At 40.9% G+C, this 14,771-nt stretch overlaps 1 protein-coding gene across 2 annotated transcripts in view; it reads right to left on the reverse strand.

Moving 5' to 3' along the window:
• Positions 1 to 14,771, reverse strand: part of MED13L (mediator complex subunit 13L) — a 396,063-nt gene that overhangs the window by 8,391 nt on the left and 372,901 nt on the right. For both annotated transcript variants that reach the window (XM_054006362.1, XM_054006361.1), the window contains exons 26-28: positions 12,942 to 13,100; positions 11,327 to 11,503; positions 2,055 to 2,209 (exon numbers count right to left, since the gene is read on the reverse strand). In XM_054006362.1, the coding sequence (XP_053862337.1) occupies positions 2,055 to 2,209; positions 11,327 to 11,503; positions 12,942 to 13,100 (491 nt within the window). The remainder of the gene's footprint in view (positions 1 to 2,054; positions 2,210 to 11,326; positions 11,504 to 12,941; positions 13,101 to 14,771) is intronic.

Below are 14,771 nucleotides of genomic sequence, written 5' to 3' on the forward strand. Positions count from 1 at the left end.
TTAATGGTTAAACTGAATTACTACAACAGGTTTACCCAGAAAAGACCTGTCCAGGTCTCCAAGCTCTTTGGTTAATAGCCTTTTTGTGCTGCTTTTAAACCAGTTGGATTAAGTTTTCATTGAGAGTCAATTGTATAAAGCAATTCTTTAAAAAATGCAAAAAAAAAAAAAAAAGATAATAGAGACTGAACAACTCAGTAAGTCAGAGAGAGAAACGTGTTAACTGATGCTCAGTGGTGGGAATGGATGGCTCAAGGGTTTGGTAATAGACTATGGAGCTTTTCATCTTTAGGGTTGCCAGTTTGAAAACAACTTATGGAGTGTAATTTATAACTACTTGATGGCCTTTGGGAAGTGAGTTGAATTATTAGTGTCTAATGGACATATGTCCAGATCACAGAACACACACCCCACAATTGACCTTCTTCTTGAAAGTCTCAGCAAGATAGTCCCTTAAGGTGACAGTTGAGGCACACTGGCTGCAGGGCAATGTGGCAAGCTTACGCCGCTGCTGTGCCTGTCTGTGACTAAATAAAGGACTTTATTCTTCAGAGCTGTTACCCTGGCACAGTTCCCCAGCTTGAAAAATCACTGAGTTTTGTGTGGCGAGAGAGTTTTTAATAAAATAAACTATTCATTGTTTGAGCACAGTGCTGTTGTGTCACTGCAGTTAAGATCTAAGGACTGTGTTCCCGACTTCAAATCATACCAGATTTATAATTTCACTGTTTAAAAATAAAAAAAATGTACCACCAGTAGCTGGGAAATTTACACATTGCCTAGTTATAAAATATATATTTTATAACTAGGCATAGTGGGTTACAAAAGCCACAGCAAATTCATCCCCATTATCTTAGATTTATTTATAGATAAAGTAAAATCCAATCTCTGATTTTTTTAAAATAATTGTTGTGAAGCATGTTTCTGTATATTTCAGCTTTAACTTCAACACTTCCCTAATAAAAGCCTCCCTGCTGCCACATTATAAATGCAGTGCCTGCAGTTTTTGCACGTTTGTCATGGAAAGGATTATGATGGACATAAATAAACGCACCATGAAGTCTCTTATACAACAAAGAGAATGTGTATGTGTAAGACAACCCTGCCAAACTTGCTTCAAAATTATGCTAAATTTGATTCAACAATCAACAATTCTTTCTCAAATTAACAACATTTGCATTTTAAATAACCATTGATGCTGGAACCAGCTTTTCAAATCCACTTTAAACAGAAATAACTTATAAGGAGCATGCACCCAGGGCTAATTTTTTTCAGAGAAAACAAAATTTGCATAAAACTCAAGCACCTGCAGAGCTTAAGTTCTGACACTGGGTTTTATCGTGAGGAAAAATAGTCCACTCAAACACCAATTCCTTTTTCTGGAAAATCATTTATGAAGACTTCAAAACTAGGCCGATATCTAATCCAACTCTTTGATGCCAGAAGCAGGAACTTGTTTTCTCTTGCCACAGAGTGCAGGACAAGAGGCAATGGGTTCAAACTACATCATAGCAGATTTAGATTAAATCTAAGAACAATAGGACAATGGAACAGACTGCCCTAGGGAGTTTGTGGAAGATCCTTCACTGGAGGTTTTCAAAAGGGGGATAGCTGGATAGCTGTCTGCCTTGGGTGGTTTAGACACAGCAAATCCTGCATCTTGGCAGGGGGTTAGACTAGATCACCCTGGCAGTCCCTTCTAACCTTATGCATTGTGCCAAATCATCATAGTCTTTGGTTTTCATGAATACAGATGGACATCCATTCAAGGATGTAGAATATGGCTCTGGCACAAGAAACAAAAGCTCCTATCCAAATCAAGTTCCACTCACTAACTTTGGAGTGGGTGATATAAATAAAGGTGTAATGGGAGCAGCTTTCATCTTCTCTGATAGTATCTAGCTAACATCTTCAACTTTTTACTGTTAACTTCAAGGCTTCTTCCTCCATTAACTTCTGTCTGCAGTCAGCTGGTTAACTTTTAGAAACTACAGAAAAAGCTTTGTTGGAGGATTACTTAATATGTATGTGTCTTGAGCATTACAGAGCCTTACCCTACTGTGCTGAAAGTGAGATCCCACGCCAATCCCAGAAGGGGAACCAGGGGAAGGAACTGGAGAGGAATTTGGAGAAGAGTGGAGATTCCCTGTGATTAAAATTCCAATGTCATTGTCCATGTCATCTGGGAATGGGAGGTCAAACATGTCATCTGAAAGAAAGAGAGAAAAAGATAAGTCCCTTGTCTAGCCTGTGATACAGTTACAATAAATAAAGTCCTGTTCACTGAGCTACTGTACATTAGACACCAATTCCTTTTCCAGGATGCTTATATTGCGACAACCTTGATCTGTGCACTGAAAGGGCTGCTGAAGGCAAGCAGTAAATCTATTATTTTATCCCACTTAGTCAGCACTTTTGACCCCAGCAGCAGATTTAAAAACAAAAATAAGGCTGACAGATTGGCTGACATCTCTGACAATCCTGCATTTTAGAGATGATCATATACTGAACAAAAGATTTTCATGTCAAATCAGCTGGCTAGCAATCCAAATGGAAGTAGTTGTTAGGTTAGACTGAATTAATTCTCCCAGCAGTTGGTCATAGCTGCTCTCAGCAATCTAATTGTCAACAAAATATTTGAAATGCATTAAAAACTAAAATGTATTTACGTTAGCCTTCAGCAGGTGCTGTGCTTTAAGCTTTTAGTGCTACAGGTCAGATTCTGGCAGCCTTACTCACATCATCCTATTCTGTGAGTAATCTCATTGATTTCAAGAGAACTGCTCAGAGAGTAAAGTACTACTCAATGTAAGGATAGCAGAATCTGGCCTATAGTGAAATACAAGGTTAGAAATTAATTTCATAATTACTTCAAAATACTGCACATTATTTTGCTACGGCTCTGATTTTTATATTAAATTTTCATTTTCCCATTGGCCCAAAAATGAAAACAAAGCCTGATGAATTTGCCATTTTATGTCATGAAAACTAAATAATCAATTCATATAATTACTGTACCCTGGATTATACTAAATAATATCTGTGTGAGCCCAATGGAGGCCTGGAATATAGGATAGCTTAGAATACAGGTTCTCATACTGTGGTTCACAAAGAGCTGGGACCTTGATTCTGACTGCTTCTACAGTCATCCATGGTTTTATTTTTTGTTTTTAAAAAGCATCAACTTATGTTAAAGCAACTGAAAATGTGGAGAAGCTATGCTAGCTGACTCCAAGGGAGGATACAGGTTCTCCCCTCTGTACCTAGAGCAGCTAGAGAAGCCAGAGCTGAGTCAGAAGTTGCCAGTGATAGATCTTTCTTATCATTACGCCCCCCGTCCCTCCGCACACACCTCCGAAAAGCACGACTTAGTGCAACAGACAGTTAAAATACTTAAATACTTCCATAATACTTTGCCATTTATGCATTTGCTGTAGGTACCTAAGGACTGTGGCTAGACAGCAAATGGAATGAGGTGACCCATATAATCATAAAGAGGAAGGGAGCTGGTCCATGAAACATACTCTTAAGATGTGGTCCAAGCTATGAAAACTAACGAATGCCAAGTTTAGAGGATTTTAGAATTGGTTGGAAAAAACAGGTCAACATTTTTGTGGAAAATATATCCCTTTTTTAATCAAAATTTTTTCAACCAGCTCTAGAGGGTTTGCATTGGTATAGACACCCTTTCACCTGCAAGTCAATGGTTTGAATAGGTTGTGACCAAAAATTGTTATATTATTTTGGTTCAGTGGCTTAAATGTCCTCAACCCTTTGAAAACCCCTCCACATGGGAATGGAAGGCACTAATAGCCTCTAAATGAACTTGAACAGAACTCAGGGAAAGTCTTCAAGTCCAACAGGTAATCCAGAACAACTGAGAGGGAAGAATGGACAGGTGACAACGGTCACTGGATACACTAATATTGAAATCTCTTCCATTTTTGCAGGTAAGTCTTCGTAGTTGAGTCTTTTCTGCTGTTTAATAAAACCTACTGCACCTCTCTCAAACAAGAGACTTCTACCCTAGAGAACCATCAGGGAACCAAGCCTTGAGCCATAAAATGTCCAAATCAGGGTGAAGAACCAGACCAACTCAACTCCTCAGTTAGCAAGTGGGAAATAATTGGAAGCTGTAAGGCTGGGTCAGAAGTGAGGTGAATCAGTGAAGGAAACCAAACTTGTCTTGGCCAAGTTGGTACAATTAGAATAACCTTCGCTGTTTTTCTTGATCTTGTTTAGTACTTTGAATATCAATGGTATCAGGTGACAGGCATAAAGGAGGAAGGCTTCCCTCACAGATTGATGGCTTATGCACCCTTTAAAGCAAAGTTTCTTGCACTTTCTGTTTATTGTGGTGGTAATAAATCCACACGTTAGGAAAATATGTTTGAGGATCAGGCTGTCTGACACCCACTCATAATCTTGGGAGAAGTGCCTGCTCAAACAGTCAACCATGGTGTTTTTATTGCCTAGAAGATAAGAGGCTGAAGTGAAAGCATGATTGGCTATGCACTAGGTCCATAGCTTTATTGTTCCAGCACAAAGAGAAAGAGATCTCCCGCCTCCTTGGTGATTTATGTAGTTAGTACATCCAGGCTATATTGGCTGTCGTGATCTTGATGGATAGACCCTTGATTATTTGAAGGAAGTGAATGCAGGCACACCTGACCACTCTGAGCTCCAGGAGATGGGTCTCTTGGGCAGAACTTTTGTCTTAGACAGTCTGTATGGAGATGAGCTACCTGTTGTTTGTGGGATGCATCTGAGGCTACAGGGACGGTAGTGGGAGGTTCAGGAAAGGAAACTCCTGCACAGACCTTGGATGGGTCCTCCCACTAATTGCAGCACTTGATAAGGAAAGGACACCAATTTGTCAAGACTCAGTTTGTTTGGACTGTACAGTTCTCAGCTTTGGAAGCAGTGTAGGTGCAGCCTGGTGTGTAGTGTGGCAAAAATGCAAGCTGCCAAAGGACCCATAAGTTGAAGAAAACTTTTGACCACTGTTTGTGGGCTTTGTTGAACACTGGAAATCAGGTTTGTCGGTACTATAAATCCGACAGCAGGTAAGCCCTGGATGTTATGGCATTCAGAGATGCCCATATAAATGGTATATATTGAACTGCTGTCAAAGTGGACTTTTCCACGTTGAGATGGAGTCCTAACATGTTGAATAGGGTCATAGATTTCCTTACTGCGGAGACAACTTCTGCATGATTGGCCTCTGAGGAGCCAACTGTTGAGTTAAGGGAACACCATTATTCCACACAAACATAGGTGAGCAGCCCCACTGCCAGGATCTTCAAAAAGACTCTGGTGGATGAATTAACCAAATGGGAGCACCCGATACTGGAAGCGATTCTGGCTGACTATAAAGCAGAGGAATCTTTTGTGAGATGGATGTACCACAAGGTGAAAATAGGCACTGCTAAGCGCTGAACCTCTGGGATGATCATCTAAAATTGTTCCCCATTTTCTAGAGGGAGATGTTTAATAAACAAATTAAATTTGCTTTAGTTTGTGTGATTATACTGAGTAATCAGAGCTTGATAATTAGTGGTCCTAAACTGTAACAGCGTGAATGAGTAGCTCTTATGACCAAAGAGATCTAGGCATTTTTGGCCCTTATCATGTGGCATTCTGTTTAAGCAATGCAATGGTCAATGCAATGTACCTCTCTACAGACATGCATGCCTAAACTTAATCTTCCAGTTTGTCCTGGATCTACTCTAGAACACCCAACAGATGTTGCACTTAGTTGGGATATGCATGTCTCCCAAACAATAAATACAAGAAAGACCATCACTGGCCAGGACAGATTCCTGGCAATGTTTGAATCCCAGGGAAACAGGTTTACCCTAGGTAAATAACTATTGAGAGGAGGACCCCTTCAAAAATGGGGCATGGGAGGGTTGTCTAAGGAAATGAACCCTCTAGAAAACATAAATAAAAAGAAAAATTCTAAATCGAGATTAAACTAAAAGTAGAACTACACCTAAAACTAAACAAACCAAGAAGTTATTCCTAAAGCAATCTGAAAGTGGGGACCGCAGTACACTCTGCCTCAGACCGAGGCAGTTGACGGTAGTTTGTCCACATTGCTTTCTATGCCTCTGTACAAAGCACGAGGATGGCTAACAGCACGTGTGTGGACCGAAGTAGAACATTAACTTTTTTGGAAAACTGTTACTACTACTAATGTTACTGTTATTCCTAATTCTTGGGACCACCTTGTAAACCTGCACCTGGTATTGTCAAGACAGGTAATCCATAAGGACGGGAAAAGTCCCTGATTAATGAGCCATATTAAAGGTATTCTCTGGAGCACATAGCGGGGTGGAGCTCTGCCAGGCCAGGTTTGCTTGCTCTGTAGAAACTTCTGTGGATTATGGGTTCTAAATTGGTTTTACTTAAAATCCTATGACAAATGGCAATCTGTCTCTTGTTTTAAATAATAATTGCTGGTTGTTTACTAAACTCAGTTGAGCCTGTGTGTTCTTCTGCTCTTTCTACTTTTAAAGGGAAGTGCTAATAATACTTAAAGGTCTTAGAGAGAGTGAACATTAGTTTTGCCTACAGGTCTCAAACAGGATTGACTTATTTTAATTCAGTTTATGTTAATATGTGGGAAGTGACTAAAAAGATAATAGAGCGAAAACAAGTTAACGCCGTACAAAAAGTACATTCTCATTGCTCAGTCATTTGAAACACAAGTTATGAGACCCAGGCTTGTTCAGATGATGGAAAGTTACCAGTTTAAAACACAGAGCAAAATGTTACTTTCAATGTGGCAATATATTTTCACAATATTTTTCTTACCCAGATTTTGCAGGGAGCAGAGACATTGACAAACATAATGACGATCATTACTACATGCTTAAAACTTCCACTAAAATACTCTGTTTGAGGGGAGGGGGGTCAGGGAGAACAGTGGAAGCCAAAATAAAGATTAATTAGAAGAACAGCCAGTTTTGTTTTAAAACACTGTGTAATAGCACATATTTCTAGGTAGCTTAAGTTTGCTTAATAGTATACAATTAATAGCAGGGATATAACTTGCTAAACTCCATTTCTAAACTTGTGGTGGCCGAATAGACTGATTCCATTTGATCTGAATGTAATGGATTTAATTGCAAAGGGGAGACTTTTTGTCTTGAACTACTTAAAGTAATTTCAAGCTGGGTTGCTAAGTGTGTTTAAACCTACACGGACTGGTTGTTTTCCTTCATCTTCTGAAGAGAGCAATGGATGGCTAAAGCACTGAATTAACCTAGTTTATTAACTTCCTTCCGACAACCCTACTGCACAAAACAGAACTAACGCTATGCTCTGTTTAGCCTCCAAAGCACAAATGAGATGGCTAATAGCTTAGGAGGCAGTTTAATTATTAAACACAGAACAGAGTTAAGAAAATTAAATTTAACACCATTTTGGAAAACGCCAGTCCTTGTACATGATTCTAATTAGCATCTGAAGCACTAAAATCCAGGTTAATGCAGGTTAAATATTTGTACGCACTGCATTCAGTCAGGATTCTAGGGCCTTGAAAGGACAGCTGCGTATGTATTAAGAATAGCTTCCCCCTTGTGAGGCCCACTGAAATTCCAGGAGGAACAGATCAAAGACTCTTTCATTAAAAATAGATTTTTTTCCCCCTACTTCATACTGCAACTTCCCTCTTGAAGCATTTTATTTTATATTTTTGTAACTACCACTTTAAATTGTTTTAATGCAATTTTTAAAGACCCTTTGCAAAATAATAAACTAGAAAAAACATATTTGATAAAAGTATTAAATAACAGCAATCCTACTGATTAAGCTTATGCAGTTAATTGTATAAAAGACTACACCTGCTAGACCAACAGCCTAGCCTAACCTATACAAGATTGTATTTTTTGAAACAAGATCATTCCATGCAACTTTATATACATGGCTGTTGCTTAAATAATGGGATCTTCCAATTAAAAGAATGGCCTGATCAATTCAATAGACACATGTAACTAACATATGTAAAGTATCAGAGGGGTAGCCGTGTTAGTCTGGATCTGTAAAAAGCAGCAAAGAGTCCAACGAAGAGTCCTGTGGCACCTTATAGACTAACAGATGTATTGGAGCATAAGCTTTCGTGGGTGAATACCCACTTCGAAGTGGACATTCACCCACGAAAGCTTATGCTCCAATACATCTGTTAGTCTATAAGGTGCCACAGGACTCTTTGTTGCTTTTAACATACGTAACTACTCACAACAGGAAAGAACATACTGCTGATACACAGCTATCTGGATTCTTTTTTCATCCCCATGTACAGAACGTTCTACTGGTGCTGAGCAACCTGATTTTCTACAGTCAGACTAATTTATAAAGCATGCTGTTCATTTGCTTCCAAACAAGTCAGCAGAGGATGTGGTTGTTGGTCAGGATACCTAAAAAGGCTAGTCAGAATCCCTAGTACACTGTTCTCCCACCCACAATGAGTTACTGCCACTAAAAGTCAATGACAATTACTTGTAAAAAGGCTTGGAAGAATTCTTAAAATCGATTTATTAACTGAAATGTTCATAGTTGTGAAAAATTATGGATCAATTTAAATTTTCACTTGTAGGAAATTATGGGTAAGACGGATTAGACAATATCTTTTATTGGTCCTGACCTGAAGACGACCTCTGTGTAAGCTCAAAAGCTTGTCTGACTCATCAACAGAAGTTGGTCCAATAAGAGGAAGTTACTCACCTTGTGCAGTAACAATGGTTCTTCGAGATGTGTCCCCCTATGGGTGCACCACTGTAAGTGTATCTGTGCCCCTGCGCCTCTAATCAGAGATTTTTGGTAGCAGCGTCCCTTGAGCCTGCACATGTGCTCTCCCTCCCTCGTGGTCTGCCTTGAGGCTATCTAGCACTGCACAGGTGAACCTCCCCCGCAGTTCCTTCTCTACCACAGAACCCTATGGAGGGGAGGAAGGCATGTTGTGGAGCACGCATAGGGACACCTCTTGGAGGTGAGTAACTTCATCTTCTTCTTTGAGGGGTCTCTCTACGGGTGCTCCACTGGAAGTGACTCCTGAGTACCCACCACTGGAGGCTGGGACTTCGGACTGGAGTCTGTTACTACAGCGAGTACCATGGAGTCGAAGATGGCTGAATGTCCAGTGATCACATAATGTTCTGCGAAAATGTGGGCAGAGCCCAAGTCCCTGCTCTGCAGATTTCCAAGACAGGGTCATTTTTAAGGAATGTGACTGAGGTAGAAATTGACCTCATGGAGTGCGTACGGACTCTGGACGAAGGCAGCAGGTTGCGCCCTTGATAAGTGATTAATGCAGCAGAGACCCATTTGGATAGTGTTTGAGCCAACATTGCGCAGCATTTGGATCCTTCCTCGCGCTAAAGGAAGAGTTCAGGGGACTTCCTGAAGTCCTTAGTCCTGTCCAAGTAGAATGATAGTGCTCTTCTACTTCTTGCATATGCAGAATTGCCTCACTGATGTCACGATGGGGGTTTGGGAAAAAAACAGGAAGATGGATCTGTTGATTTATATGCAAAGTGGAGGCAACTTTAGGGAGAAACGTGGGATGCAGTCTCAGAGTTACTTTGTTTTTAAAAAAGACCTTACATGGTGGGTGTGCCATCAGGGTTGCTACTTCTCCTATGCAGCTAGCTGAAATGATAGCAATTAGAAATGCTTTCTTCATGGACAGGTATAAGAAAGAGCAAGTTGCCATGGACTCAAAAGGAGGTCTAATCAAAGCCATTTTTACTTCATCTCAATTTTCTCACTGACGTTTCTCCTTTTCTGTCTGCTTTCAGTAGACTCCGCTATTAAATGCCAAATTCCAAAGCCATGTTTCCAGTTGTGTAGAATTTTTACTGCATCATCATGAGCTTTCGGAACTAAATGCCACTTCAGATAGTCCAGTTTCCATTCATTCTATTTTTTACTAATTGTAAATGCCCTCCTCTTTGCTTTAGCTTCAATACCGCATTTACACACGACCCCAATACTGACTGAATACTGAAAAATGTTTTCCAGTTTCAAGAGACTCCTGGCCTAGGACATCGGTTGTTTCAGTTTCCTCCATCTCCAAAAGCTAATTGTACTCCCAATTTATGCTTGGAGATGGCACTGGACAAGGAACCTGTCACACCCTAAACTGTTTGCAACGGACACAGCAAAGCACTGCATGCAATACCTGTCTGGAAAAATGGAATTGTTTAACTACTTTATTAAAAAGGAGCTCATAGACCTAGACTAATACCAGCAAGTTCAGTTCTGGGGCTTCTTTTGTACAACAGACTGATTGTGTCAAACTCTTGCAGACATTTTCTAATGTTTACGTTTGAGCTGTGCCCATCTTATCAAGTTCTCCCAGCCAGCAGCTTATGAAACTTTACACTGAAAAGGATAAGATATTTTTAAAGTGACATTTCAGTAATAAATACATATATGGGGGAAACAGGAATACAAACTGAGAATCCATTTACTTTCAAATATTTGAGTGAAAAATTACACAACAGTTAGCAACCCAGGAAAAGCAGGAGCCCCACGCCTTTCCTCCAGGAGCTCTATACCCACCCCCTCCCAGGAGCTTCACATCAAAAGGGAGCTACATACTGTCCCCATTCTGTTCCGTACCATCCATCCCTGCTGGCTTGAGGCTTCCCCTTGGGAGAAGGGATTTTAGGGTCTGCCTCACATCCAGCCCCACCCCAAGGGGTTCTTAGGAGGGAGCTACCATCACAGCTGAGAGTGTGAAGGTACGCACGGACTGCATATCCCTGTCCCAGTGGTGGCGGCACAGGTTCCCATTCCTCCTGGACGGCAGCTCCCTGCCAGGCTGGACAAAACAGCTCAGTTTGCCTGGCTAGGCAGAGTGGGATGCGGGTGCCAGCTACTAGAGATGCACTGTCAATAAGAGACAGCTATGCAGTTGCACAGCTTAAAGGGAACATTGGTTGACATTCACAAATTAAAGCCTTCTAACTATTAAAACACAAATTATTAACATCACATGTCAACATATACAAAGTAAATATCCTTAAATCAAACTCTAATAAATTCTCAAGCAGCATTTTGCTGACTTTGCCTATCTCTACATTTCAGTTATTACTGATGGAAATATTTTTTGTGTACCATTAAATTGATGTTTACTGACTTCTAATGATAAAAATGGAACCTTTACAAAGCCTACTTGGAATCTGCGAGGGGAGAATCAGACCCTTCAGAGTTTTGGTGCTCTCTAGCACCGGCCTGCTCTAGAGTAGTATCATCTGTAAGGCACAGTGCAGACAGGGATACTTTACCCACCACACTATCTCCAGAGTTAACTTACCATTGTTGGGGCTAAATCCATCCTCATTGGGATAATTTGCTGGAGCTACCTGGATGGTTGCAGAGGTTGGAAATACCAGGATGTGCGTACAAGAGGCATCCTGAGGGGTATTCAGTTGAGATGACTGCAGATTCAGTGCAGTACTGCGGCCAAACACGGATCCCATAGTGACAGCATCTTTCAGGACAGAAACAAAGGCAGAATCATGAATCCTCAGTCTTGATGTCTGGATAATATCTTCAATCTACATGGTGTATATTTGTGTTTAGTCCAATGAAATTACTAGACATGTAATCTGGAATTGCATGCTAATAAAAATGTTTTCTGAGGTTTCTTGCTTTAAGTCTAAAAGTCTTTATTGGTAAAGCCTGATGAATTTAAGGTCACAACACTATGTGTACAAATGGAACCTCTAGCCACCTGACCTCTCATACTGCAGCCCTCTCTATCTTTCCTTCTGTCATCTCATGCTGCTCCTTAGACCATTACACACTTAAAAGTAGCACAAAACTGACAGAAGAGAATGGAAAGGTTTAAAAATGTGTATATAAAAAAAACCCACCACAAAAAACCCCCAACCAACCAATGAAAAACAAAACAAAACAAAAAAACCACCAGATTTTAAAGCAAAGCATTTATTGCCAAAAATACCTGTGAATTTTTGTTTGTTGAAAAGTGGAAGAGTTATTTACAATCCATAATGCTAATCAAAATCTGACCTAGCCTAAGAACTGAACAGTGATTGTAAATAGATATAAAAAAAAAAATTCCTCAAACTCACAGAAAGCAACATAAAATGTAGCACTCCCCAAGATGAAGGAGTATAAATTCAAACACAAAAAAGCCAACAAAAAGGAACAACAAATAACTACAATTCAAACAAATACAACAAATGAGAAACAGTGGAGGAGGAGGAGGAAGAAACATATTTGTAAAATTAAACAATCCAGGTAATCTTAAAGCCAGAAAATTGTTCCATGATATACTCAACAGCATCTCTTGCTTGTCACAGTAACTTCCACTACCTACTGAGGAGCCTCATGAACCTAACTTTAATTTGGTTCTCCCTTGTGGATTTCTGTACATAACAGGGCCCCTTCAAGAACTAATGGATATTACAGGGGCCATGGTTTTAGCCTCATTTTCAATGTGAGTCACAATTCCAATCTTCCCCTCCACCATCCCATCCTCCCCACAAAGATACACACAAACACACTTTTTGATCCTTCACACAGAAGAGTTCCCACAGCAGGAGTTTTTGCAGCCCTCTTTGCATCAGGGCCCATACAATAGTGATATATTTATTCAAGCTCAATATATTAAACCAATCTTCCTCCAGGGCATGACTTTCCAAATAAAGCTGCTAGGAGAACCCATCAGCTTGATAGGGCATAAAGAAATCTCCTTCCTGGAAGTAAACTCCCCCAGCACTGCAATTCCAAGTACTACTATAGTCCACAGTGCTGTCCCAAATTATACCTTTTCTTGCTCTTCTTTCATTCATCTATCCTAGTGAGGTCTCACTGTTGTGACCAGAAACCACCCAGCTTGATGCACTTCCAGTGTGGACGTTGGGCCAAGGAAAAGTTTTAGTAGCATGCATTTCTGTAGTTACCTGGCATCACTACAAAGGACCCCTGGGGCTCCATGGCAACCAAGCAGGCACTGAGGATAGAAGGAGAGTCTGCTGTTGAGATCCCACACATGCGGCACACTTCCTTCAGCTGTTTGCTGATTGTCTGCAGGGAACACTCCCCAAGGAGGATACTCCAGTCTGAAATGCAGTTAGTTTCAAGAGAATGTAACAAAACTCAGGAAATATCTCAGTAATGTTATTTCTATCTTCTGTAATATGGTGGTGTTTGGCTGAAAATAAATATTAACAACACTTTGTGCTTCTATGGCATCTTCCATCTGGAGATCTCAAACGTTAATAAATTAAGCCTCAAAACATCCCTTTGAGGTAGAGAAGTACAATCCCTATCTTACAGATGGAGATAGGCACAGAGAGACTGTGAACTTGAGCAAATCACTTAAAATGATTCTGTGTTAAAAAGTTGGGATAAAGCCACATGCTATTGTTTCTTCTGCTTTAACCACTGGACTCTCTTTCCTTCTATTGGTAATGAAAAGCAGTCTAGGAGATACGAACAAGGAATGAAACAGTTACTGTAAAGTACATTCTGTTTGTTAGACGGCAAATATTGTTTTCTGGTTCAGGAGGTGTTAGAATCATAGAATCATAGAATCATAGAATATCAGAGTTGGAAGGGACCTCAAGAGGTCATCTAGTCCAACCCCCTGCTCAAAGCAGGACCAATTCCCAGCTAAATCATCCCAGCCAGGGCTTTGTCAAGCCGGGCCTTAAAAACCTCCAAGGAAGGAGACTCCACCACCTCCCTAGGTAACGCATTCCAGTGTTTCACCACCCTCCTAGTGAAATAGTTTTTCCTGATATCCAACCTGGACCTCCCCCACTGCAACTTGAGACCATTGCTCCTTGTTCTGTCATCTGCCACCACTGAGAACAGCCGAGCTCCATCCTCTTTGGAACCCCCCTTCAGGTAGTTGAAGGCTGCTATCAAATCCCCCCTCATTCTTCTCTTCTGGAGACTAAACAATCCCAGTTCTCTCAGCCTCTCCTCATAAGTCATGTGCTCCAGACCCCTAATCATTTTTGTTGCCCTCCGCTGGACTCTTTCCAATTTTTCCACATCCTTCTTGTAGTGTGGGGACCAAAACTGGACACAGTATTCCAGATGAGGCCTCACCAATGTCGAATAAAGGGGAACGATCACGTTCCTCGATCTGCTGGCAATGCCCCTACTTATACAGCCCAAAATGCCGTTAGCCTTCTTGGCAACAAGAGCACACTGTTGACTCATATCCAGCTTCTCGTCCACTGTGACCCCTAGGTCCTTTTCAGCAGAACTGCTACCTAGCCATTCGGTCCCTAGTCTGTAGCAGTGCATGGGATTCTTCCGTCCTAAGTGCAGGACTCTGCACTTGTCCTTGTTGAACCTCATCAGGTTTTTTTCTGCCCAATCCTCTAATTTGTCTAGGTCCCTCTGTATCCGATCCCTACCCTCTAGTGTATCTACCACGCCTCCTAGTTTAGTGTCATCTGCAAACTTGCTGAGAGTGCAGTCCACACCATCCTCCAGATCATTAATAAAGATATTAAACAAAACCAGCCCCAGGACCGACCCTTGGGGCACTCCACTTGAAACCGGCTGCCAACTAGACATGGAGCCATTGATCACTACCCGTTGAGCCCGACGATCTAGCCAGCTTTCTATCCACCTTACAGTCCATTCATCCAGCCCATACTTCTTTAACTTGGTGGCAAGAATACTGTGGGAGACAGTATCAAAAGCTTTGCTAAAGTCAAGAAATAACACATCCACTGCTTTCCCCTCATCCACAGAGCCAGTTATCTCATCAT

This window comes from Malaclemys terrapin, chromosome 16 (assembly GCF_027887155.1).
Source record: "Malaclemys terrapin pileata isolate rMalTer1 chromosome 16, rMalTer1.hap1, whole genome shotgun sequence".
NCBI classification, from domain to species: domain Eukaryota; kingdom Metazoa; phylum Chordata; order Testudines; family Emydidae; genus Malaclemys; species Malaclemys terrapin.